The sequence below is a fragment of the Eulemur rufifrons genome, chromosome 2 (assembly GCF_041146395.1).
Source record: "Eulemur rufifrons isolate Redbay chromosome 2, OSU_ERuf_1, whole genome shotgun sequence".
In the NCBI taxonomy this organism is placed as follows: domain Eukaryota; kingdom Metazoa; phylum Chordata; class Mammalia; order Primates; family Lemuridae; genus Eulemur; species Eulemur rufifrons.
The window spans coordinates 66,874,560-66,901,447 of record NC_090984.1 but is presented as its reverse complement, the minus strand read 5'-3'; the positions used below and the strand labels follow the sequence as shown (position 1 = coordinate 66,901,447).

General features: G+C 36.4%; 1 protein-coding gene and 1 pseudogene across 1 annotated transcript in view; one reads left to right on the top strand and one right to left on the bottom strand.

The window, feature by feature from the left end:
• Positions 1-26,888, top strand: part of HEATR5A (HEAT repeat containing 5A) — a 108,907-nt gene that overhangs the window by 54,297 nt on the left and 27,722 nt on the right. The window contains exons 17-22 of the mRNA XM_069486407.1: positions 6,724-6,829; positions 8,531-8,721; positions 10,864-11,023; positions 14,641-14,830; positions 15,495-15,664; positions 21,052-21,190. Coding sequence (XP_069342508.1) covers positions 6,724-6,829; positions 8,531-8,721; positions 10,864-11,023; positions 14,641-14,830; positions 15,495-15,664; positions 21,052-21,190 — 956 coding nt within the window. The remainder of the gene's footprint in view (positions 1-6,723; positions 6,830-8,530; positions 8,722-10,863; positions 11,024-14,640; positions 14,831-15,494; positions 15,665-21,051; positions 21,191-26,888) is intronic.
• On the bottom strand, positions 6,901-7,969 carry LOC138378677 (large ribosomal subunit protein eL27-like; annotated as a pseudogene).

Below are 26,888 nucleotides of genomic sequence, written 5' to 3'. Positions count from 1 at the left end.
TTATTCACAAGTAACTATGTGAAGTGATGAATATGTTAAATAACTTGATTGTGGTTATCATTTCACAAGGTATAGATATAGCAAAACATGTTGTATACCTTAAACATATTCTATTTTTATTTGCCAGTTACACCTCAGTAAAACTAGGGGAAAAGTATGACTAAGAGCATTAATACATAGTTTGTAGGGATTTCCATTTTATGCTGTTGTGTGAGAAAAAAGTAAACATAAGATGCCTCTACCGAAAAATGAACTTTGTTTTTGAAAAACCACAGTTTTATAATGATTCCTCATTGAGAATGATAGTTTTTCTTAATTAATAACTGAGCATATACCTTTGCCAGGGATCAAAATCTACTATCCCAGAAATACTCTTACTATCTGAAGAACTAAATGGGAAGGAAATCTCTCCTTGTGGGCTAGCCTGGTTAATAGTTTACAAATTATTACTATTCACATTCATTCATTCATTCATATATTCTCTCTCTCCCACTCTCATTCTCATGCTAGACTAACAACAATGCATTTAACTAGATCATAGCTTTTATTATTACATCATTTTATCCAGTTATGTCTTCCAGAGGATACCAATTAGAGAATTTACCTTAGTCTCTTTGGTGAAGACTTATAAAAATACTTTAATCTTGTCGGCAGTACCTTTCTGAAACAGGTCTTGGGATAGTTTATTTTCAATGCATAAAAAGTGGATGAAATTTATTTTGATTTTTATTAGTTTCAATTTCAAAAGATAATGTTTTTCCCAAATTTATTTGTAACCTATACCTCCCTGTGTGTAGTGTAACTATAGTTATGGTTATAAGATATTTTAGGCAATATGTATCTAAATTATTAATGAATAAAAGATTAGAGGAAAATCGTAGTAGGCTAATCTTCAAAGGATTCATGGAGAGGATAAGATTTGAACTAGTCTCTGCTATTTTATAGAGCATATAATTAATTTAAAATTATGAATTTGAATTGATACAGCAATAACTACTATGGATGAAACAGGGATGGCCTTTTGGGTAAAGAATTTAAATTAAGCATGCTCTTAAATGGCTTCACTATTTTTAATAGGTATAAGGTAAAAAAGCAAAAAAGAAAAGAATCTATTTCTTACAAACTTTCCTTTTAAAAAATAGTGATTTTGTTATTCTCCTAGAGAAGTTTTTCTTCTCATATTTATTGCCCAATTGTAGTTTCAAGGGGATGCTTTCTTATTTTTATTAAGTCTAATGAATTTTAAAATATACTGATAGTTTTTCCCCCCACTTGGATTATAATAATATAAGTGAATATTCAAGGAAGGGAAAGTTTCGTTTGTTTTAATAAAAACATAGAGAACAGATAAAAGCAAAACCTATCATTCTGTTCATATTCTAACTGAATAAAAATAGTAGGCAGTAATTTAGAGACTTTTTTAAATGGTCTGGCAGGATCCCATACGTAGAAAGTGGGTCAATAGGCAACTATCAGCAGTCTCCAGTGGGTGTCGTTAGAGAACCAGAGGAAAGAAACTGCGTGGCTAGAAAAGTTAAGTTTCTAATTTCCTGGTATCATAGATATGATAGTTGTATAAAATGGCAAGCCCTTTTCCTTTTGGCCTTGTATTTGCATTTCCAGAAAAAAAAGGTCTTAAATTATCCATATTTAATAACTGAATATTTCAAACCATTTTGTTGTTGTTGTGGTTAGCCTCATGTTTAAACAGTTTAAAATTAAATCTTTATAATATGAGATTGCCTTAAGATTGGAAATAAGTTTTTTTTTTTTTTTTTGTTGAGACAGAGTCTCACTTTGTTGCCCAGGCTAGAGTGAGTGCCGTGGCGTCAGCCTAGCTCACAGCAACCTCAAACTCCTGGGCTCAAGCGATCCTACTGCCTCAGCCTCCCGAGTAGCTGGGACTACAGGCATGCGCCACTATGCCCGGCTAATTTTTTCTGTATAGATTTTTAGGTGTCCATATAATGTCTTTCTATTTTTAGTAGAGACGGGGTCTCGCTCAGGCTGGTCTCGAACTCCTGACCTTGAGCAATCCACCCGCCTCGGCCTCCCAGAGTGCTAGGATTACAGGCGTGAGCCACCGCGCCCGGCCGGAAATAAGTTTTTTATGAATTTTATTTATGAGTTTAGAAATTAAATTGTCTTTTAAATTAGTTGGTTCTCTATTCTGATTATAGTATTCTAAAAATAAAACTTTGCATTGCTAATATTAAAGCACTAAAATGTTTAAAGGTTAGAATGTCAAAATATTTTATACAGAAGTATTATTAATCTTGTTCATATGTCATTTGTGGTTACTTTTACATATATTTTACACCTAATTGTAACAAATAAATTACTTCACTTAAGGATTCTTCCATCCTTGACTTACACATTGGAATCATCCAGACAACTTTTAAAAATACTAAAGATTCTGATTTATTAGTATAGTATGCATACTATGGTGGGCACTGGACTTTTTTAAAACCCCTTAAGTGATTCTGATAAATGCACTGCTTCAACAACTGATGTCACTTATGAGTTGATGGACAGAGAAGAAAAGCTTATACAGTTATAGCTCTCAGTACTAAAAATTTTTGCCATTATATACCCTCCCTAAAAGTATAAAGTAAATCAGCATTTTCAAATGTTATTATATCTTTGCCCTTTATTCAGTTAACTATGTATTTTTATCCCCTCTAGACTCAAAACTTTATTGTCTATCATTTCTTTCCAAACTGATAATTATATATTAAAATTGTTACTACTTAGGAATACCAATTCAACATTACTAAGAGTAAGTCATCTCTATCTTCCTGAAGATTGAGAATCTTTTGTTGAGATCTCTAAATGTATTTATGTCATCATTTATCTTGAGCCCTTAATTAATTAATAGCATATTCAGTCTCTGTCAGGATTGGGGGGCAAAGGATAGAGAAAAAGATTTTGGGCTCCGGCATACTATTTTATAGTCTTTGGCTTCGGCTCATGGATGTGGACAAGAAAATGATACAGATCAGATTATAGTATGACATAACAAAATTCTCAAGCTCTGACCTTATGTATTTTTAGTATTTTCAAGATGATACAATTCCATTATAATACATGTAGGATATGATCTAAAAATGATGTTTTAGGTTTTGAAACTTGTGAGCTGGATTATACAGTTATCCTTAATTCCCCTTCGATGTCACATTTAACCTCCACAATCTTCCTGGAGGGTAATTATGTGTTCTTAAAACAAAATGCCTTAAATATGGTGGTTTTTTTTTTTTTTTTTTTTTTGGTTTTTTTTTTTGGTTTTTTTTTTTTTTTTTTGAGACAGAGTCTCACTCTGTTGCCTGGACTACAGTGCCGTGGCAACAGCCTAGCTCACAGCAACCTCAAACTTCTGGGCTCAGGCAATCCTTCTGCCTCAGCCACCGGAGTAGCTAGGACTACAGGCATGCGCCTCCATGCCCAGCTAATTTTTTCTATATTTTTAGTTGTCCAGCTAATTTCTTTCTATTTTTTAGTAGAGACAGAGTCTCCTTGCTCTGGCTGGCCTTGAACTCCTGAGCTCACACGATCCACCCGCCTCGGCCTCCCAGAGTGCTAGGATTACAGGTGTGAGCCACCACGCCCGGCCTTAAATATGGTCTTGAACAACAGGCAGAGAAATTTTTATATGTAGGATATTTATTATGTTATTTATAATAACCAAAATTAGAAATAGCCTCAATGTCCCAGACCAGGAAATTGGTTACATAAATATTATATATCCAAAGTGTATAATACTAATACCTATTTAAAATTGTTTCACTGTAGTAGATAATAAGGAAAATCCCTGATAATGTTGTTTAGGGGGGGAAAAAAACAAGTTATTAACAAAGTATGCACAATGTGATCCCAGTTTTCTGAAAATTATACCATATGCCTAGGAGGAGAAATGTGCTTTTCTGAGTTTTTCAGATTTATTATGACAAACAGAGTTCACTTGAAATAAGGAAATATTTTTGTAAATATTCTTAGAGTACTGTGGTTTTCACAATTCTTAGTGATCCACTATTTTTATTATATTTTATAAATTTATACAAATACTGCTTTTCCCAATGCATCTGATACACACATGGTTTACACACCTTCCTTTTTTCTCTAACTTTTTGTACAGTTGGATTTCTTAAAGGCATAATCCCCATATCCTAATTTAATAACAAAATTGCCATTTGGAGCATAGCTTGCCTTGTAGCCGCAACGGAATGATAGAGATCTAGTTAAAGATATTATTGAAAGTACATTAGGGTCAGGTAAAAGCATATCCATATGCCATGTTCAGCCTGGGTCATGCCCTCTTTTTACCTATTCAGTGTAGTTGTCTTTTATGATTGTTCAACAAGCCCATTTGACTGCCTACCACATGCTAAACACAAGATACTAGAAAGATGAAGATAAATTATAAGCCACTATTCCTGCCATCAAGATAATTCACAACCAAAAAAATTATCTTCAACGTAGTTTCAGCTTTCCTGATTTAAAGGGAGAAAAGAGGAGAAAGGAACTATGGGACTGAAAGACAATGTTTTAAAGGGAGAAATTGATGGAAAGATGGGTGGCTTATTTCACGGTTACATATCTTTAATCTTGACATAAGGAATTAAAACGTCTGTGCTGTAAGGACACGAAAAACAATTGACAGAAGATACTCAAATAGCTAATGGACATATTCAACCCCAGACAAAAAATATTGTGTATATGCATCATAATTAGAATTGTAAAAACTGGAAAAGTTTTCTTAAAAGTAGGAGAATCATTGAATAGATTATAGTACCATGTGTATAATGAAATTTGGGTTCACAAAGGTTATCAAAGAATAAAAATTGATTTGAGGCCGGGCGCGGTGGCTCACGCCTGTAATCCTAGCACTCTGGGAGGCCGAGGCGGGTGGATCGCTCAAGGTCAGGAGTTCGAGACCAGCCTGAGCGAGACCCCGTCTCTACTAAAAATAGAAAGACATTATATGGACAACTAAAAATCTATATAGAAAAAATTAGCCAGGCATGGTGGCGCATGCCTGTAGTCCCAGCTACTCGGGAGGCTGAGGCAGTAGGATCGCTTAAGCCCAGGAGTCTGAGGTTGCTGTGAGCTAAGCTGACGCCACGGCACTCACTCTAGCCTGGGCAACAAAGTGAGACTCTGTCTCAACAACAACAACAAAAAAAAATTGATTTGAAAAGTGTTAAAGAGGTAATGTTGGCCGGGCGCGGTGGCTCATGCCTGTAATCCTATCACTCTGGGAGGCCGAGGCGGGTGGATCGCTCGAGGTCAGGAGTTCGAGACCAGCCTGAGCAAGAGCGAGACCCCGTCTCTACTAAAAATAGAAAGAAATTATATGGACAACTAAAATATATATACACAAAAAATTAGCCGAGCATGGTGGCGCATGCCTGTAGTCCCAGCTACTCGGGAGGCTGAGGCAGTAGGATCGCTTAAGCCCAGGAGTTTGAGGTTGCTGTGAGCTAAGCTGACGCCACGGCACTCACTCTAGCCCGGGCAACAGAGTGAGACTCTGTCTCAAAAAAAAAAAAAAAAAAAAAAAAAAGAGGTAATGTTAAATGAGAAAAGCAAAAGTTAAAATTGTTATATATAGTATGATCCCAAGTATACTTTTAAAGTATAATTGGGGGTTCAAAGGGCTGTGCTGCTTTGCCTTAACTATAGAAGACATATATTGGTACTCACTTTAAGATGAATTAATGTATTTGAGTCCAGTGAGTCCTGAGACTAAGAACAAAAATGTTGGTCAGTACTGAAACTTCTATAGAAATGCTTAGGCAGAAGACTTCAGAGATCCCCATAATGTTTCTGGTGTTGAATCTGCTGAAACTTGATGAGAATTTGATAATTGTGGGTTAATGCTTTTTTCCCTCCCTGGGTGAGCATTGAGGTTTTTTTTCTCCTCTCTCTAAGAAGAGGAATCATCTGTCTTAAGTACCTACTAAAAAGCTGCAAGGAAAGTTCTGTTGGTTGTAACACTTCATATTGGTTAGGACATAAAAGCAAAAAGTAACTTTGTTTATATGTAAGCTGCCTATAATAAGGCCAAATTCTGTGATATTAAAGGCTATGTGTTACATATAAATTTTTGTGTAGTTATATTAATATTGAATAAATTTGTTACTATTATCTCAAATATAGTTTTCCTGTTATTGGAATGTGCAATCTCACATTTACAAATACTGCAGTAGTTAAAGTTTAAAGAACCTAAAGTATGAAATTTAAATAGTGTTGAGAACTGCCCTGCTTTTAGGAGTGAATTGTATCCATGTTTTAGGAAAAATAAAGATGCCAGAGTGGGGGGAAGAGACCAAAAAAGCTGATGCAAGTAACTTGTAGATATGTTTTGTTTAGGAAATAGTTAACTGCAATGGTACAGTTTGCCCAGGTAAAATCTTTATTACTTGCCAGAGATGGCAGTTTAAAAAACAATCTTTATTAAGTAATGCATTTGTAATTTTTTTCACAAAATAATGCTTCTCCCCTCCTATCAGAATAACCCATAATCAAACTATCTTTCTGTTAGTTATATTTCTTTTCCTAAAATACATCAAGATATTCAAGGGCAGTTTATCTCCTTTTAGTAGTTCCAACAAAATGATGCAACAATACAAATAAGCAGTAGATACTCAGTATTGCCCTTTGGTTTATTTTGTTCTTTATTAGCAAATTTTATCTATTTTTAAATCTTACTACTTCTGATTTTAGGATTCTTATGTTGGAACAGCTTTTGGACAGTATAAAGCACACAAAAGGAGTTCGTCAGCAAGTAGTTCATTTACATGTTATTTCTTCAGTTTCTAGTTTCCTGAAGGTAATTCTTTTTTAAAAAATTTTGAAATATTTACTTTTTTTTTTTTTTTTAATGCCTGAAACAAAAAACATCTAAAATCGTAGCTTCTGGAAGAATCACTTGTTCTTGCCCATCTTATACCTCTCTTCAGACTTAACCTTGGCCTCCCATCAGGCCTTGTGCTTAAGAGCTGGGTCTCTGGCTGGGCACAGTTACTCACACTTCTAATCCTAGCACTTTGGGAGGCCAAGGCAGGAAGATTGCTTGAGCTCAGAAGTTTGAGACCAGCCTCAGCAAGAGTAAGACCCCCGTCTTTACTAAAAATATAGAAAAATTAGCCAGGTGTGGTGATGAATGCCTATAGTCTCAGCTACTCAGGAGGGTGAGGCAGGAGGATAGCTTGAGCCCAGGAATTTGAGGTTGCAGTGAGCTATGGTGATGCCACTGCACTCTAGCCTGGGTGACAGAGCAAGACTTCATCTCCCAAAAAAGAGCAGAGTCTTGGAAGACATCCTTGTTGACGATAGTTTTGTCCAAGGGGATTTCCACAGAGTACCTGTGAGCATGAGGTGATTGTAGTTATAAACCTTCAGAAAAGACTTGGTCTTCGGCCGGGCGCGGTGGCTCACGCCTGTAATCCTAGCACTCTGGGAGGCCGAGGTGGGCGGATCGTTTGAGCTCAGGAGTTCGAGACCAGCCTGAGCAAGAGCGAGACCCCATCTCTACTAAAAATAGAAAGAAATGATATGGACAGCTAAATATATATATAAAAAAAATTAGCCGGGCATGGTGGTGCATGCCTGTAGTCCCAGCTACTCGGGTACTCGGGAGGCTGAGACAGGAGGATCGCTTGAGCTCAGGAGTTTGAGGTTGCTGTGAGCTAGGCTGACGCCACGGCACTCACTCTAGCCTGGGCAACAGAGTGAGACTCTGTCTCAAAAAAAAAAAAAAAAAGACTTGGTCTTCGACCACTTGGCAATCTTCTTGCCTATGGCAGCTGTCAGTTTGTGGGGATAGTGATCAATTCTGGCCACCAGAGCATGGCTGAGGGGTGGTCTGAGGTGCCATCATCCATGTCCTTCATGATTACGGCTTTCATCCGGAGTAGCAGCGTCTGGCCAGGACTAGCACCACTTTCCTGGCTTTCATGAACTTGCCCATTTCTACAGCAACCACCCGGGCCTACAGCAGAAAGCGAGGATGATGTTCTTAAAGGGCTTTTTTTATTTCATTTTTCTTAATCTCCTGATGAAAATGTTTCAGGATTTGGAATTCTCCTTTTACTTTTTCTCCATATAAAACTTATTAGTCAGAAATGAAACCTATAATCTTAGCTGAGAGCTATGCATTGGGAATTGATGGCCTATGGCCTGTGGACCAAATCCGACTCGTTACGTTTATGACCTGTTGTTTCCAAGTACAGTAAAATATAATAGGCTTCACTGGTTGTTCTTACGAATATCTCTATTAATGTTCTGAATACATTTATAGTTCAGTGATAATTGATTGCCATATTGTTGCCTAGAGGTTTAAAATTCTAGAGTGCTTCGTGGGGAAAAAAAGTCAAATTGTGTTTGTATGATCAGCATGGATTTTTGTGTTCTGATTTTTTAAAGTTGTAACTTAAGTATGAACATATTTGGTTAACCAGAATATACATTCCAAACTGGATAAAAGAATTTACTACAATTGTAAGTTTGGGTTGTTCTTTACATATTTCAGTACGTGGCTGGCTCCAAGGGAAGTTTAGGTCCAGAAGAAATGAGAAGACTTTCCCTAACATTAGTTATGGGAGGCCTAGAAAGTCCCAGCCCCCTGTTGAGATGTGCAGCTGCAGAGGCGTGGGCCAGACTAGCTCAAGTGGTCAATGATGGAGCTTTTACAGCTGGATTAGTTCAAATTAGCTTTGACAAGTAAGTGAATTTTTTATTTAATACTCATGGGCTATGTGTCAAAACTGAGTATATCTTGCTGGTTTATTGGAACTAGTAACAACTTCATTCTGAGATTTAACTAAGAAAAGAAAAATTGGTAAGTATGGGTATTTTAAAATAAAAAAGAACTCCTTTGGCCTGTTGGTCTTGTAATACAAGACTATTATTATTTCAGCTTTAGTCTTTATGTAATAAGAGAAAGATCACTATAATATCAGTGATATAATTGACCATCAATGGAATAGACTCTAGGATAATGAGACACTTATGGACTTTTATCATGTAAAAAAAATATATACATATATATATGTATATATATATGATAGGTAGTAAGAACAATCTACAGCAATCTACAGAGTCTACAGAAAAAGGCTATAGGCTACAGATCAGGAAACAAACTGTACTTTCATTTCTACTAGCTCTGGAACTTTGAGTAGGTTACTGAATCCTCTCAGCCAGTTATCCTGTATTCCAAATAAGAAGTTGTTAATACTGCCTTACCTATTTAAGTAAATGAGGTAATAAATATGAAAGTTAAATGAAGAAACAAAACAACTGCAAATAAAAGTTCATGGGCCAGGTGCAGTAAATCCCATCTATCATCCCAGCTACTCGGGAGGCTAAAATGGAGGATTAGTTGAGGCCAGGAGTTTAAAACCAACCTAAGCAACATGGCAAGACCCCCATCTCTAAAAAAATGAAAACAAAATTAGCATAGTGTGGTGGTGCACACCTGTAGTCCCAGCTACTCCAGAGGCTGAGGCAAGAGAATGGCTTGAACATAGGAATTCGAGGCTCCAGTGAGCTATGACTGTGTTACTGCACTCTAGCCTAGGCAACAGGGCATAACCTCATCTCTAAAAAAATTTTTTTTATTAAAAAACAATTCATGGTTATATTAGTTATATAATTAGTAGTCATGGTAGCAGTACAGACAGACTTTTGAACTTGCACTCTACTGGACATTTGTGTTCAGTTTGGTTGAGTTTGAACTCTGGAATCAGATTACTAACTTCGCTCAAATCCCAATTCTGTCATTTAATAGTTGGTTATTTTGTGAGAATTGCTTTAGCTATTATTTTGGTTGTCTTGTCTGTAAAAAGGAAGTGGTAAAGGCCAGGAGTGGTGGCTCATGCCTGTGATCCTAGCACTCTGGAAGGCGAGGCGGGCGGATCGCTTGAGCTTAGGAGTTCGAGACCCCGTCTCTACGAAAAAATAGAAAAAATTAGCTGAGCATGGTGGCACATACCTGTGGTTCCTGCTACTTGGGAGGCTGAGGCAGGAGTATCACCTGAGCCCAGGAGTTTGAGGTTGCAGATGACGCTATTGCACTCCAGCTGGGGCAACAAAGCGAGACTCTGTCTCAAAAAAAAAAAAAAAAGAGAGAGAGAAAAAGGCACTGGTAATAGTATGAACCACAGGATTGTTGGGAAGATTGTAAAGAACAATTGAATATAAAGCATTTAAATTAACAACACAGTACATGGAAAATTTCTAATAAATATTAACTTATTAATATAGTTAATTTTAAAATCAAAGTTCTTGAGTTAAAACTCTTTCTATGAAATTAAAGTATCTCAGCATGAGTTTTTAAAATGTAACTTAATGATAAAGTAACAGTAATACCTATCTTATAAACTTTGTGTGTGTGTATCTGAAAGACATTAAAATTGTCCATACTAAAATAATCAGTAATAGAGTAATAGTGTGAAGACATTTTTATTTAAAATGTTTTCCTTTACAACTTTGGTCCCCAGCGCCTGGTACCAGTCAGCGTCCTGTTAGGAACTGGGCCTCACATCACCACCTAAGTACTGCCTGTCCTCTCCCTTCCCCCGCTTCCCCTATCTACTGCCTGCCACTCACATCACTACGTGAGCTCCACCCCACCCCCACCCGTGGAAAAATTGTCTTCCATGAAACTGGTCCCTGGTGCCAAAAAGGTTGGGACTGCTGCTTTAGAAGATACCTTTTGGGCTATTTCAGAATTTTTATCAGTTAACAGTAAATATATTTCTGAATTTTGTAGCTGTTCATATAAAAAGTTTTGCTTAAGTGATGATGTACATGAATTAGTTTTTTTCCCAGTGATTACCATTTATTTTTATTTCATAATTACAGATTGAAATCAGCAAGGGATGTGGTTACCAGAACAGGGCACTCATTGGCTTTGGGGTCCCTACACAGGTATTTAGGAGGAATAAGTTCTTCTCAACACTTGAATTCTTGCATTGGAATCCTTTATGCTTTGTCTCAGGATAATACTTCTCCTGATGTGCAGGTGAGTACCTCATGTGTTACTTTCTTTGAAATTCATGATTTTTAGATGATGCAGATTATGTTTTTATTGACCATTAATAATTTGTGAATATTTCCCCCCATGTAAATGTCAAAGCCATTGTTACCCTTGATGGATTTTTAAAACTCAAATCTATCTTCACCTCATACTTGGAGTGTCTGAACTCAAGTTCAGTATCTTTTTCTGAAAATGGATTTCCCTTCCATCTTAATAATAACATTTACTACTTTAAAGAGCTTAATAGGTGCCAGGCATTATATTCTTCTAAATATATTATCATATTTAATCCTCACAGTAATTTAGGGTGTGTAGTCCCATTATGGGGAGATAAAACTAAGGCTTTTGGAAGCTAAGTAAAGCTAAGTAACTTGCTCACAGCTGAAAAGCTAATAAATCATGGAATCAGTTCAAGAACACAAGTTGTAGACTCAAAATTCATGTTCTCAACCCCTTTATTGGTGTACATATCTTACCCATTTCTGCCAATAAACTCATCATTCTCCTGATATCTTAATCAAATATGGAATGATTTTTATTCCCCTGTTGTTTTACTCCCTTTATCTCATCTTCTCTCTGTCCCCCTTGTTAGTATGTACATGGTTACTGTAGTAGCCTCCTCACTAGTCATGTTATTTTTAGGTTCTTTTCTTTCCAACTCCCTCTAGATAAAAGGCCAAATTTTTCTCAAAAGGTTTTCATCTTGGCTGGGCACTGTGACTCTTGCCTGTAATCGTAGCACTTTGGGAGGCCAAGGCAGGAGGATCGCTTGAAGCCAGAAGATCCTGTCTCAAAAACAAAAATTTTTTTTACCTTGTCTGGAGTGCCATGGCACTATCATGGCTCAGTGCAGCCTTGAACTTCTGGGCTCAAGCAATCCTCCTGTCTCAGCCTCCTAAGGAGCTGGGACTACAGGCATGCACTACCACCCCCAGCTAATTTTTAAAAATTTTTGTAGAGATGGGATCTCTCTATGTTGCCCAGACTGGGCTTGAACTTCTGGGCTCAAACAATCCTTCCACCTAGGCCTCCCAAAGTGCTGGGATTACAGGTGTGAGCTACCATGCCCAGCTGCTTATTGCCCCTTTATTTATGTACATATGTATGTATATATGTATGTATGTAGAGACAGGATCTTGTTCTGTCTCCCAGGGTAGAGTGCAGTGGCATCATCAGAGCTCCCTGCAACCTCAAATTCCTGAGCTCAAGCAATCTTCCTGCCTTAGCCACTTGAGTAGCTGAGGCTACAGGTGCATGCCACCACACTAGGCTAATTTTTCTATTTGTTGTAGAGACGAGGTATCCCTCTTGCTCAGGCTGGTCTCAAACTCCTGGCCTCAAGATATCATTCCATCTGGGCCTCTCAAAGTGCTAGAATTATAATCGTGAGCCACTATGCCCAGTCTGCTTATTGCTTCTTCTTTTTTTTTTTTTTTTGAGACAGAGTCTCACTCTGTTGCCCAGGCTAGAGTGAGTGCCGTGGCGTCAGCCTAGCTCACAGCAACCTCAAACTCCTGAGCTCAAGCGATCCTCCTGTCTCAGCCTCCCGAGTACCCGAGTAGCTGGGACTACAGGCATGCACCACCATGCCTGGCTAATTTTTTTCTATATATATTTTTAGCTGTCCATATAGTTTCTTTCTATTTTTAGTAGAGGTGGGGTCTCGCTCTTGCTCAGGCTGGTCTCAAACTCCTGAGCTCAAACGATCCGCCCACCTCGGCCTCCCAGAGTGCTAGGATTACAGGCGTGAGCCACCGCGCCCGGCCCTGCTTATTGCTTCTTTAATCAACTTCTCATTCCAGTCCCATCAGCTGACCCATGAACCTTCTCAATTATTACGCCAAAGTATTAGTGGCTTCTACCTACAAATGATCTACCTACTTTCCTCCCACACATGTCAGTCATTCTCATAGCTGCGTTTACGTTTTTTCTTTTCATCTTTTCCCCTCACATTCCTATCTGATAATCCAAATTTTTTAGTATTTTAAGATCCAATTTGGTTTTTTTAAATTTATTTACTTTGTTTTCTTTTAAGAGATAGGGACACACTATGTTGCCCAGGCTACTCTCAAACTCCTGGCTTCCAGTGATCCTCCTGCTACCTCAGCCTCTGGAGTACCTGGGACTACAGGCATGCTTCACCATGCCCAGCCTAAGATCCAGTTTAACCACCATCTCATCAAACTCCAATAATTCTAATCCACAGTTAGCTTTCCTTCTCTGAGTTACCATATTACTAATCATCTCTTTCACATTATCTAATACTTAATTGAATTGACTTACAAGATTTTCCATTTTTTCACCTGTCTTTAAATACAGTACTTTTTGCTTCTGTCTGTTATATTCCTCTTCTCTCCCTTTAAGAAGTCCATTCTGAATGTACGTAGTTTTATGCTGAATACCTTTTTTGTTGATGAATTTAAACCATGGCTTCTAGTGTCATCAGTTCTGAGTCTTCTTGATTGCTGTCTCTCACCTAACAAATAGGAGCTCATTTTTATAGCATTTAAAGTACTATAAGCTTTCTTACACATCCATCGATAAAAGGGATAAAACTTTTTTAGTTCATTTCCTAAAGGGAGAACTTTTTATTTACTTCCTGTTATAGAACATTCAAACATATACAAAAGTAAAATGTATACTGTAATGAATCTATTATACCCATCATCTACCTTCAGTGGTTATCAGTATATGGACAGTCTTGTTTCATTTAAACCAGAGTATATATTTATATATTAACATATAAATAAAAGTGTACCTGTCATAAGTATACATATCTACAAACAGAATACACTATGTAACCAGCACCTTAATTAAGAAATAGTACATTATCAATACCCCAGACACTCTACTCATGCTCTCTTCTAGTTAACTCCCTGCCCCACCAAGGGTAAACGCTATCATAATTTGTAGCAGGACAAATTAGTTTTGCCTGCTTTTATACTTTACATAAATGAAATCATACAGTAATGTACTCATTTTGTATCTGGCTTTCTTCAGTCAACATTATGTTCAAGAGATTTGTCCATATTATTGCATGTAGTTGTAGATTTTGTTGAATCCTTTTAAAAATTTGTATTTTCATTCTTTCTACGTATTAAACAATACACAATTTTCAACAAACTAGATTTGATTCAAGCTGTTAGTTAAAGTACCAAATGTTATCTTGGAATTCTTAGTGCTGAGCTATATCTAAATATACCATTCTAAATTTAATGGTTGCCTCTGAGTTGGTTTTATGAGTTGAATATTTAAAAAGAAGAGTTTTTATTTATTTATTTATTTATTTTTGGAGGGAGACAGAGTCTCTCTCTGTCTCTCCACTCCCAGTAGAGTGCAGCGGCGTCATTGTAGCTCACCGCAGTCTCAAACTCCTGGGCTCAAGCAATCCTCTCGCCTTAACCTCCCAGAGTACTAGGACAAGAAGAATTTTCTTAAACTATTAAAGTTTGCTGTTTCTCTTTCCAAATTAGCAGTAGTATACACACACTTTACTTTGCCATTACTTTATCACTTCAAAGAAAGAAGAATTTAAGGTATTTTATGTGTCTTAATTTTAATGCTACTATAATATTTTTAATTGTTTTTCTCTGTCTTTACAGACCTGGGCATTACATTCTCTGTCACTGATAATTGATTCTGCTGGCCCACTCTATTATGTACATGTGGAACCTACCCTTTCTCTTATTATAATGTTGTTGTTAAATGTGCCTCCTACTCATGCTGAAGTTCACCAAAGTCTTGGTCGCTGCTTGAATGCACTTATTACTACATTAGGTCCAGAGCTACAAGGTATGCACAGCTGCTTTTGTGATGTTTTACATTAAAAATATACACATAAAAATGAATTCAGTTCCTAGTCTCTTTGCTTGGCATATGGTAGGTGCTCAGTATGTTTTGTTAAATGAATGTGTAAATTCCATTCAGTCTGATTTCTCTTTGCCTTGAAAAGACAAAGAGTACCACATTTAGAAAGATTAGATATGTCCTAAAGATGCTTTCCTTAATTAAAATGACAGACATGAAATAGAATAAAGAGCTCCCATCTCCATTTAAGAAATAAATGACTAAGTCAGAAATCTCAAATATTCTAATCTGTTCAGATTGCATAGTATATGATTATATTAATAGTACATGAAAGTAACTTAACTGATACAAGCAGGGTTAAGTTTATTGGCAATTTCTAATTCCACTTTTCATGAAAATACGATATAACCTACAGGTAAGTTTTAGATTCTTCTTTGCCTAATGATTTGTGTTGTAATAAACCTTTCACATTAAGAATAAGTACTCTGTCACTTAGATTATCCCATTATCCCTGCTTTTTTAGCAGAAATTGTTCTTCACAGATCTGTAAGTTTAAAACTGAAAGTAAATTTTAAAATCCAATAATATATGTTTAAAGAGTAATGATTCTATAGGCCAATTATTAAAAGCTTTCTGCTTTTTAATTTAGGTAATAGTACTTCAATTTCTACCTTAAGAACTTCCTGTCTGTTGGGTTGTGCAGTGATGCAAGATAATCCAAACTGCCTTGTTCAAGCACAGGCCATCTCTTGCCTTCAGCAGCTTCATATGTTTGCTCCACGACATGTCAACTTGTCTAGCCTAGTTAGCTGCCTCTGTGTGAGTATAGAATTATAAATGAGCCTTTAGTTTCTTTTATTTGAAACTTAGATTTATTCTAATACACATTTTAGTTATTCTCTAGACTATACAAAATTATATGTTATGTACATTGTTGTTTTTCCTCAGTTCTAATCTTTGGCGGGGAGCTCTCATGTAATCACTTCTTATCTCTCTCACATTGATTCATTTTTCTCACATTAATGTTGCACTTAATATTTGGTATATTGATTCATTAATCCGTAAACACATATTGAGTGTTTATAATGTTCCAGGTACTGTATACATGCTGTAGGACATGCAAAAATTTATGTGGTCACCTGTCTATTTTTTTTCTTCTTCTTCCTCTATTCTAAATGATTATAAAATTGTTTCCATCCTAGATGGGGAAGTAACACCTTTCCTTAATACTCTAGCAACATGTGCATCAATATATGAGTTCTAATTATGTATCTAATGAATGTAGAAGGGTGAAGGCAATCAGCCAGAAGTTCTGATGAAGGGGTTTGTAGTTGTCATTGGTTTTAAGATTTACCTTGGCCGGGCGCAGTGGCTCATGCCTGTAATCCTAGCACTCTGGGAGGCCGAGGCGGGTGGATCGCTCGAGGTCAGGAGTTCGAGACCAGCCTGAGCAAGAGCGAGACCCCGTCTCTACTAAAAATAGAAAGAAATTATCTGGCCAACTAAAATATATATAGAAAAAAAAAATTAGCCAGGCTCGGTGGCGCATGCCTGTAGTCCCAGCTACTCGGGAGGCTGAGGCAGTAGGATCGCTTAAGCCCTGGAGTTTGAGGTTGCTGTGAGCTAGGCTGACGCCACGGCACTCACTCTAGCCCGGGCAACAAAGCAAGACTCTGGCTCAAAAAAAAAAAAAAAAAAAAGATTTACCTCAAGGGTCAAGAATACGTATTCTAGACTTGCCTCAAAAACTGAGCTGCATTTGGAATTACAACTTGACACCGTTGCTTTTCAACTTTTTCTGCCCCTGCAACGTTCACAGCACACTCCTGTTAGTAACATGGCAATTGAGAATTATTACTTTTGACCTTCCATTTTCAAGCGTGAAGCAAAATATGCAGTATTTCAGACTTGAAAGAACCTCAAAATCTAAAAATCTGTCACATAGATTATCCCTAGTTTTGTAGAATGATGTTTGCGTCATTAAAACCAGTCTTCTCAATAAAAAGATAAACTGAAGACCAAAAAGTCAAATACTTTGCCCAGGGTAACACATTTAGGTAGTGTTAGCTACCAGGTTTCTGGGCTCCTCCTTCAGTCCTCAGGTCATTATTCCATACTGCCTTTGTAGATTTTATGGTTACATCTTATCTTAGCTCTGCTGCGGGCCTAGCTGTGTGTCCTTAGGGAAGTCCCATAACCTCTTCTAGCCTCAGCTACCTTGTCTGTAAAACAGGAGGATTACACAAAGTGCTGCATGTAAAAGCACATGTCCTAGGCACTTAATTAGTACTTAATAATGGTAGTTGCTTTTATCATGTTGACATATATCTTAAACATACATTGTATTAATTATTGATACTGATAGTGATACAAAACTTTAAAAATGGGATTCTGATTTTTCTGACAAACTTTTCTTCCTGTATTTTTTAGATCCTGGTCAATTTTGTATTAGGGAAAATAGCACTTACAGGAAAAAGCTTTTACCTATACCATTCAAGGAATTTTGCCCAGGAATATTACCCTTTATATTTGAAGAACTCTTGCCACAATCAATTATTAAAAAAATTTTCACTCTTTTGCAAGTTGGTTTTTTACTGCCCATTTAAATATAGTGATACTGCCATTTTTTCTTCCTGAATTGTAGTAGAAAATTTCTGTTAATAGCCTTTTAAAATTTCTCCTTTAATACATGAATTTATTTATTAATCAAAGTTTATTGGGAAATGAAGAGCAAGACCAACCACTAATTCATAGTGAATAGGATCTGTCAAACTTACTAATTTTTTTCTTCCCCAGATCAAAAAAGTTTACATATAAAGAAGAATGTATCAGATTTTTCCTTTAGGTAGGTGCAGTCAGAGCAATTGAGAAAATCAGATATAACAGTTACAAATCTTATTCATGTTACTGATAATATTTAAGCTGTAAAATGATTTTTACTATAAAAATACATTCAAAAATTATTATCACTACAGTGTGTTAATTATGTATCTTAATATTTTGGTTAGTAATTTATTCTAAATTTATTAGATTGGGCCAGGTGTGGTGGCTCACGCCTGTAATCGTAGCACTCTGGGAAGCCGAGGCGGGAGAATCGCTCAAAGGTCGGGAGTTCAAGACCAGCCTGAGCAAGAGCAAGATCCCCATCTCTACTAAAAATAGAAAGAAATTGGCTGGACAACTAAAAATATATAGAAAAAATTAGTAGGGCATGGTGGCACATGCCTGTAGTCCCAGTACTTGGGAGGCTGAGGCAGAAGGATTGCTTGAGCCCAGGAGTTTGAGGTTGCTGTGAGCTAGCCTGATGCCACGACACTCTAGCCCAGGCAGCAGAGCAAGACTCTGTCAATCAATCAATAAATAAATACATAAATACATAAATAAGAAAGATTGAATTTATTGTGCTTTAGAGTATTCCCTGAAGCAAGGAAATTGTGTCTCATCATTAGGCAAGAATCTTAGTGGAAAGCATTATTTTCTAACTGCATGCTGTTTAACTTCCATTCTGAACTTGCCCTTAGCTACACTAGCAATTCTGAATGCTCTTAGCTTTAAAACTTGGCTTCCAAGAGTAAAAAAAAGTCTATAATTAACTTCTGATGAGGTAAACCATTAACTTTGTCTCTTGCTGGGCACCTGTTTATATGAATAGAATCCAGATCACTCCTCTTACATTCATGCCTACTTGATCTGGTTTGATACTGAGGCTTAATCAGAGATTCCAAAGGAAAACCTAATTATTCAAATATACATTTTAAAATTATAACATATTTTATATCTTGGAGTTCTTGAGTATTTTCAAGATCTTAGCTCAGCTCATATTTTGTTAAGTTGGAAAGTAAAGTATTTGTGGCATATTTTTTAAGCTTAAAGCTAAGCCAATTTGAATGATAGCGATCAACATTTATATTTCAATGCTTAGCTGACTGTTGTCAAAGTCATCCTAGTATTTATCTTTTGGTTTTGTCATGACCGGTCTGTCATTTGTTTTTGTGCAGGAGATCTTGTTGGATAATTCTGTGTTGGTAGGTCCCTGACCCTTGATTCCTAACCCTTTTTTGAGTTTTGCAGTGCTGTTTCTTTGTGTCATTTTTGGTTGTAGATGTTTGTTTTCCTCTGCATCTCTTTGTTTAAGCTAACCATTAATGCAAAGTACAGTATGTGTAGCATGTTACATGGTGTTTATTTAATACCAATGTAAACAAATCCTTCCTAACCTTCTCCAGCTGGTGCACTCACTCCTTGCACTGAATTTTGCATCATTTTAATTTAATATATTCATTTTAGAAAGGAATTATAATTGCACTTTAATTTAATTTCTATATTTTGCCTGCATCGTTTGCTTTAAATCACTCTGTTCCTCTTCCCAATATAAATGCTGGAGAATGACATGGAGATAGTAAGCCTCCCATTTTGCTTTGTGTGACAGCTTTCAGTCTTTTTCTACCAAACAAATAAAGAGTACTTTTAAGCATGCTTTTTCTGAAAGATTGTTTGACTAGCCTGAGTAAATGCTGCACCTGCCTTGTATTATATGCTTGTAAAACTCTGGTTACAATAACTCGTAGATTTATTAACTTTTCTTTAAAATTGTCTTGTAGAGTGTTTTTGTGTGGTTGGTTTGTTTGTTTGTTTGGTCATTGTTGTCAAATACAGCAATAATCTTGGGCATGAGTAAACTTAATCATTTTATTTTTTGACTTCTCTGTTAATGCTATATACTAGTTTCTAACAGGAACAACAGAGTTCCTAAACATGACTGGAATGGCATTACCTTGAGACTTTTCTGTGAATTATGTGCCTCTCTGTCCACTTTTCTGAGTTCATGATATAGTTTGAGGGTATAATAGAACATACTTATGAAGCCCTTCCCATCCATATGTTTCACTGATGATATATTCACAAACTTTTTTTTCTTTGGCTTCTTATAAAATATAAAATTAGCTCTCTTACATGTGTTTCTTCTTATAATTTGAAAACTAGCTCCTACCACCTACTCTTTTTTTCCTGTCGAAATTTAGCCTCTGCTCTTTACAACAAACACATCTACTTTAGTCCTGTTTTTCTCACATATGCTAAATCTCATGCCACTATTTCTCAAGCTTTGCTTGGAAAATCACTATTATAACATGCATATTTATTGTTGTAGACCACACCAAACTGATCTTTACTTTCATAGTTAGAACAAAATAAATTTAAAATCTCTAGACTTTATTTTATTTGTGAAATCATAGAGTAAGAATTTATGCAGAAATCTTTGACTTGTAATTGATCATTTGAGTTATGTCACAAATCTTATTTGCTGTAAGTAGACAGAACCTATTGAGATTTGTATTTCTAAGGTATGTACATATTTGTATATTTATCAGAATATAAATATATGTGTGTGTGTGTATATATATAAAATTTGCTGTCCTATGTTTGTCTCTACAGAGCATTTTTGGTGAATATGTTTTTTGAGTAAAACTTTCTGCCCTTATTTGAAAATGCATTTACTTACTTTATATGTCACCTGAATAAAATACTATTGCTAGAGACTACATTAGCAATAACTAACATTTATTGAGAATTTACTATTTGCTAGGTACTATGGTAAGCATTCTGCATGTTACTTTGTGTTAACATCATAACAGCCCTGTGTGATGGGGTAGTGTTACAAGTAAGGAAACTGAGGCACAGAGAGATCTAAATAATTTGCCCAAGGTCACACAGATAGAAAGTGGTGGATCTAGGACTCAAATTGAGACAGTTTAATTCTAGAGCCTGCATTTAAACCAATATGCTATATTGCCTTTATGGATTTGTATAAATTTCTACTTAGAGAATTATAAAACATTATAATGTAGTTGCATGAGCACAAATTTATAAACTGCAAATACATCCTTTCAACTGCATTTCTTTTGTCTCCTAAAACTACTTTTACTTGTATAAATTCTGTCTTCGAATACTGTCAAAAGGCTTTTGCTTGGATTTGTTTATGAATTGTGTATAATCTAGTACACATATTACTCCTTAAGCTGTTTCTAAGTTATATAATCACAAATACATACTAGAATAGTTTCAAGAAGTTTCTATGTATTTAATAAATTGTATCCAGCCCATTCTGAGCTAGACAGAATCAGGAGGGGATCCAGTGAATATCTGTTAGACTTACTGAGTGCCACCAAGAATTTTAGCTCTTTCATTCCTCAAATGGTATTTTTCAGGTGAATCTTTGTAGCCCCTACTTGTTACTGAGAAGGTCAGTACTGGCTTGCTTACGTCAGCTTGTACAAAGAGAAGCAGCTGAAGTTTCAGAACATGCTGTTATGCTTGCTATGGATAGCAGAGAGGAGTTGACCCCAGGTAATTCTTTTTATCAAGATTATGTCCGAATCAAATGATTGTTTTAATCTTATATTTTCCATATATACATGAGTTTTTAAAACAAAATTTAAAAGTTAACATATAGTATATCTTAAATCTGCTACAAGAAACAATCGCTAACAGTTGTTCCAACGACTGATGTTATTGGTTTAGAACAGTGGTTCTTAAACTGAAGTTTCCAAGCCAGCAACATCCACCTCACCTGAGGACTTGTTAGAAATGCAGATTATTGGGCCCCATCCCAGACATAGTGAACCAGAACTGGGAGTAGAGCCCAGCAATGTGTGTTTTAGAAATCTGTGTTTTTGCAATCTGCATGTTAGTACAGTCATACACCACATAATAATGTTTTGATGATGTCAATGATGGACTGCATATATGGTCACAGTCCCGTAAGATTATAATGCCATATTTTCACAGTACCTTTTCTATGTTTAGCTACACAGATACTTACCATTGTGTTACAGTAGCCTACAGTATTTTTAGTACAGTAATGTACTGTACAGGTTTGTAGCCTAGGAACAATAGGCTATAACATCTAGCTTTGTTTAAGTATGCTGTATGATGTTTACACAATTACAAAATCACCTAAGTGTGCATTTCTCAGAATATATCCCAGTCTTTAAGAGAAGCATGACTGCTAAAGTTTGACAGCCATTGGTTTACAGCAAGTTTTTTCATAGCAGTCAATTGAAATTGGATTTAGCCCTTAAGTAATTTATCATACATGCCTCCCTTCCCCAGAAATCTCATTTTAATAAAATGTATTAGAGATGAGTCTGCTACAATTTAATGGGTTGTTAACACCCCTTTTACATTTTAGAGCTGAATTAAAGGATTTTGTAGCCAGTAAAATTTGTTTTAAATGTATGTCCTTTCATTTTAAAATCGTGATGTGAATAACCCAAATTTGCATGTAAATTCAAAGAAACTATTAGCCTGCAAAGATACTAATAATAATCTTACACTTGTATGTGTATAAAAGTATTATCATACTTTTAGAGAGTCACAGACTTTAATATCCAATATGTTAAAGCTTTCAGATCCACAATGTGTTTTACTGTAAATATTCTATGCTCTTTATTTATTTATTTATTTATTTATTTTGAGACAGAGTCTCACTCTGTTGCCCGGGCTAGAGTGCCGTGGCGTCAGCCTAGCTCACAGCAACCTCAAACTCCTGGGCTTAAGCAATCCTTCTGCCTCAGCCTCCCAAATAGCTGGGACTACAGGCATGCACCACCATGCCTGGCTCATTTTTTCTATGTATTTTTAGTTGTCCAGCTAATTTCTTTCTATCTTTTTTAGTAGAGATGGGGTCTCGCTCTTGCTCAGGCTGGTTTCGAACTCCTGAACTCAAACGATCCACCCGCCTCAGCCTCCCAGAGTGCTAGGATTACAGGCGTGAGCCACCGCGCCCAGCCTATGATCTTTAAATAACAGTTTTATTCCTATATTAAAACTTTTGCTTCAACTGGCTCAATCAGCATGGCTGGACTGCTATACAGACATAACCAGGAGATATTATAGTTTCAGTTCCAAAACACCTCAATAAAGCAAATCACATGAATTTTCTGATTTTCTAGTGCATATAAAATTTATATTTATACTATAATGCTAGCATTATGGCTTAAAAAAACTATACGCATACCTTAATTAAAAAATACTATAATAGGCCAGGTGCAGTGGCTCACGCTTGTAATTCAAACACTTTGGGAAAACAAGGTGGGAGGATCGCTTGAGGTCAGGAGTTTGAGACCAGCCTGAGCAAGAGCGAGAGTCCATATCTACAAAAAAATAGAAAAATTAACCGGTCATGGTGGTGCAGGCCTGTAGTCCCAGCTACTTGGGAGGCTGAAGCAGGAGGATTGTTTGAGCCCAGGAGCTTGAGGTTTCAGTGACCTCTGATGGCACTGTACTCTAGCTGGGGCAACAGAGCGAGACCCTGTCTCAAATTTTAAAAAAAAAACCAACCTTATTGCTAGATAATGCTAATAACTCCTTCAGGGAGTTGTAATCTTTTTGCTGGTAGAGGGTCTTGATTCGATGTTGAAGGCTGCTGACTTGCTCAGGCTGGTGGTTGCTGAAGGTTGGGGTGACTGTGGCAATTTCTTAAAATAAGACAACAGTGATGTTTGCCATATTGATTGACTATTCCTTTCATGAAAGATTTCTCTGTAGTATGCAATGCTGTTTATAGCATTTTACTTACAGTAGAGCTTCTTTCAAAATTGGAGTCAATCCCCTCAAACCCTGCTGCTGCTTTATCAACTCAGTTTGTATAGTATTCTAAGTCCTTTGTTGTCATTTCACAATGTTCACACATATCACTAGGAGTAGATTCCATCTCAAGAAACCACGTTCTTTGCTCATCCATAAGAAGCAGTTCCATATTATGAAACTATTGTTTTTAACTTGCACTGTTCACTTAATAATTTATCATGAATATTTCCCATATTATTTCATATCATTGTACAAGAAATAATGTATACATTATGAGGACATACTGTATCTAACAAGATATACTGTTAGACTCTTTGATTCTGTAAAACTAAATTGAAAAAAAAAAAAAAAAAAAAAAAAAAAAAGAAGCAGTTCCTCATCTATTGGTTTTATCATGAGATTGCAGCAATTGAATAACACCTTCAGGCTCCACTTCTAATTCTAGTTCTCTTGCTGTTTCCACCACATCTGCAGTTACTTGCTCCACTGAAATCTTAAACCCCTGAGAGTCATCTGTGAGTGTTGGAGTCAGCTTCTTCCAAATTTCTGTTAGTGTTGATATTTTGACCTCTTCCCATGAATCACAATTGTTCTTAATGGCATCTAGAATGGTGAATCCTTTCCAGAAGATTTTCCATTGACTTTGCCCGGATCCATCAGAGGAATCACTGTCTATGGCAGCTATAGCCTTTTGGAACTTGTTTCTTTCCTCTTTTTTTTAAATCACATTTTACAATAAATTTATTTCTTAAATAAGACAAGCTTAAAAGTCGAAATTACTTCTTGGAAAGCTACAGAATGGCTGTTGTTGTTTGCAGGCATGAAAACAACATTCACCTAATTATTGTATGTCTCCATCAGAGCTCTTGGGTGACCAATTGCATTGTCACAGAGCAGTAATGTTTTGAAAGGAATCTTTCCAAGCAGTAGTTCTCAAAAGTGAGCTTAAAATATTCAGTAAACCATGCTGTATAGAGATGTGCTGTCATCCAGGCTTTGTTGTTCTTTTTATAGAGCACAGGCAAAGTAGATTTATTAATAGTATAATTCTTAAGGACTCTAGCATTTTTGAACCGGTCAATAAGCATTGGCTTCAACTTAAAGTCACCAGCTACATCAGCCACTAATAAGAGTCAGCCTATTCTTTGAATCGTTAAAGTGAGGCATTAACTTCTCTCCAGGTATGAAAGTCCTAGATGACTATCTTCCAATAGGATATTTTGTCTACATTGAAAATCTGTTGTTTAGCATAGCCAACTTCATCAATCATAGCTAGATCTTCTGGATAACTTTCTGCAGCTTCTAAATCAGTACTTGCTGTTTCATTTCGTACTTTTATGTTATGGAGATGGCTTCTTTCCTTAAACCTCATGAACCAACATCTGCTAGCTTCCAACTTCTTTCTAGCTTCCTCACCTCTTCCAGACTTCATAGAATTGAAGAGAGCCTTGCTCTGGATTTGGTTTTGGCTTAAGGGAATATTATGGCTGGTTTGATCTTCTATCCAGACCACTCAGACTTTCTCCACATAGGTAATAAGTCTGTTTTGCTTTCTTATCATTTGTGTATTCACTGGATGAGCACTTTTATTTTCATTTAAGAACTTTTCCTTTGCATTCACAACTTGGCTGTTTGGCACCAGAAGCCTATCTTTTAGCCTGGCTTTAGCCATTTGACATATCTTCCTCACTAAGTTTAATCATTTCTAGCTTTTGATTTTAAGTGAGAGACGTATGATTCTTCCTTTCATTTGAAGACTTAGAGACCACTGTAGAGGAATTATTGATTGGCCTAATTTCAATATTGTGTCTTAGGGGATAGGGAGGCCAGACGAGATGGAGTGAAGCAGTCAGAGCATGTACATTTATCATTTAATTTTGCCATCTTATGTAGGTGAGGTCCATGATGCCCCGAAACAATTACAATAGTAACATCAAAGATCACTGATCATGGATCACTCTAACAGATAGGATAATACCGGAAAATTTTGAAATATTGTTTGAATTACCAAAATGTGACACGCAGATATAAAATGAGCATCTGCTGCTGGGAAAATGGTGCCTGCCAGTAGTCTTGCTGGATGGGTTGCCATAAACCTTCAATTTGTTCAAACAAACAAAAAATCATATTTTTAAAGTACAGTAAATCAAAGTGCAATAAAACAAGGTATGCCTGTAATAATCATCAAGCAGGTTGCAGAAATCATCTGAAAACTCTTCTGTGATTACTTACCTTAACCAGAGAAATTTTAATTTTCTAACAATGTCACATGTTCTCCCAGATGTGACTTTTAGTTTATATTCACCATTGAAATTATCTGTATCTGTTGCTTTGGGCTTTCATTGTATAATCATGCTGGTATATTTTCCCTATGTTAGTAAAATTATAATAAAGAACTCAGTATAGGCCGGGCGCGGTGGCTCACGCCTGTAATCCTAGCACTTGGGAGGCTGAGGCAGGTGGATCGTTCGAGCTCAGGAGTTCGAGACCAGCCTGAGCAAGAGCGAGACTCCGTCTCTACTAAAAATTGAAAGAAATTATCTGGCCCACTAAAAATATATAGAAAAAATTAGCCGGGCATGGTGGCGCATGCCTGTAGTTCCAGCTACTCGGGAGGCTGAGGCAGTAGGATTGCTTGAGCCCAGGAGTTTGAGGTTGCTGTGAGCTAGGAGGATGCCACAGCACTCTAGCCTGGGCAACAGAGCGAGACTCTGTCTCAAAAAAAAAAAAAAATTCAGTATATAATTCCTTTTTTAAATTTTTGTCATTTTTTTAAACTCATGGAAAAGCTGAAAAAAACATGCTGTGAACACATAGATTTACCTACTTAATGTCTTTTATATGTCTCTCTTTATACACACACACAAACCTTTTGCCAAATCATCTTAAAGCAGACTCCAGACATCATGACAGTTCATCCCTGTATATTTCAGTCTGCATTTCCCAAGAAAGGCATTCTCCTGCATGACCATATACCATTTCCACACCCAAGAAAATCAACACTGATTTAATAACATCATAGAATTTACAGTTCTCACACAGATTTCTCTAGTTATGCAAAAAAATGTTCTTTATGACTCCTTCCTAACCCCCTCAATTCCACCTAAATCTAGGATCTAGTCATTGACTCACACATTGCATTAGCTATTGCATCTTTTTAGATCCCTAATCTGAAATATTCCAACTGCCTCTTTCTGATCCTTAAAAGATAATTCTTCTTTAAATTAGTTTAATAGTGGCATAATCTTTTGAATCTATGTGCTTTCATAAATACTAGATGAGTCAAATCTTTAAGAGAAAATTCATTTGTTCTTTTGGCATTTTCAGAGTTAAAGGAAATAGATGATAGATCAAGGCTTGTATTTCCCTTTTGAGATGGTTTTTTACTTTGTACTGAGGATATTGTATAGTGATTTATGTTCATTCAATAGTCCACAATAGCTTAGTTGTAGTA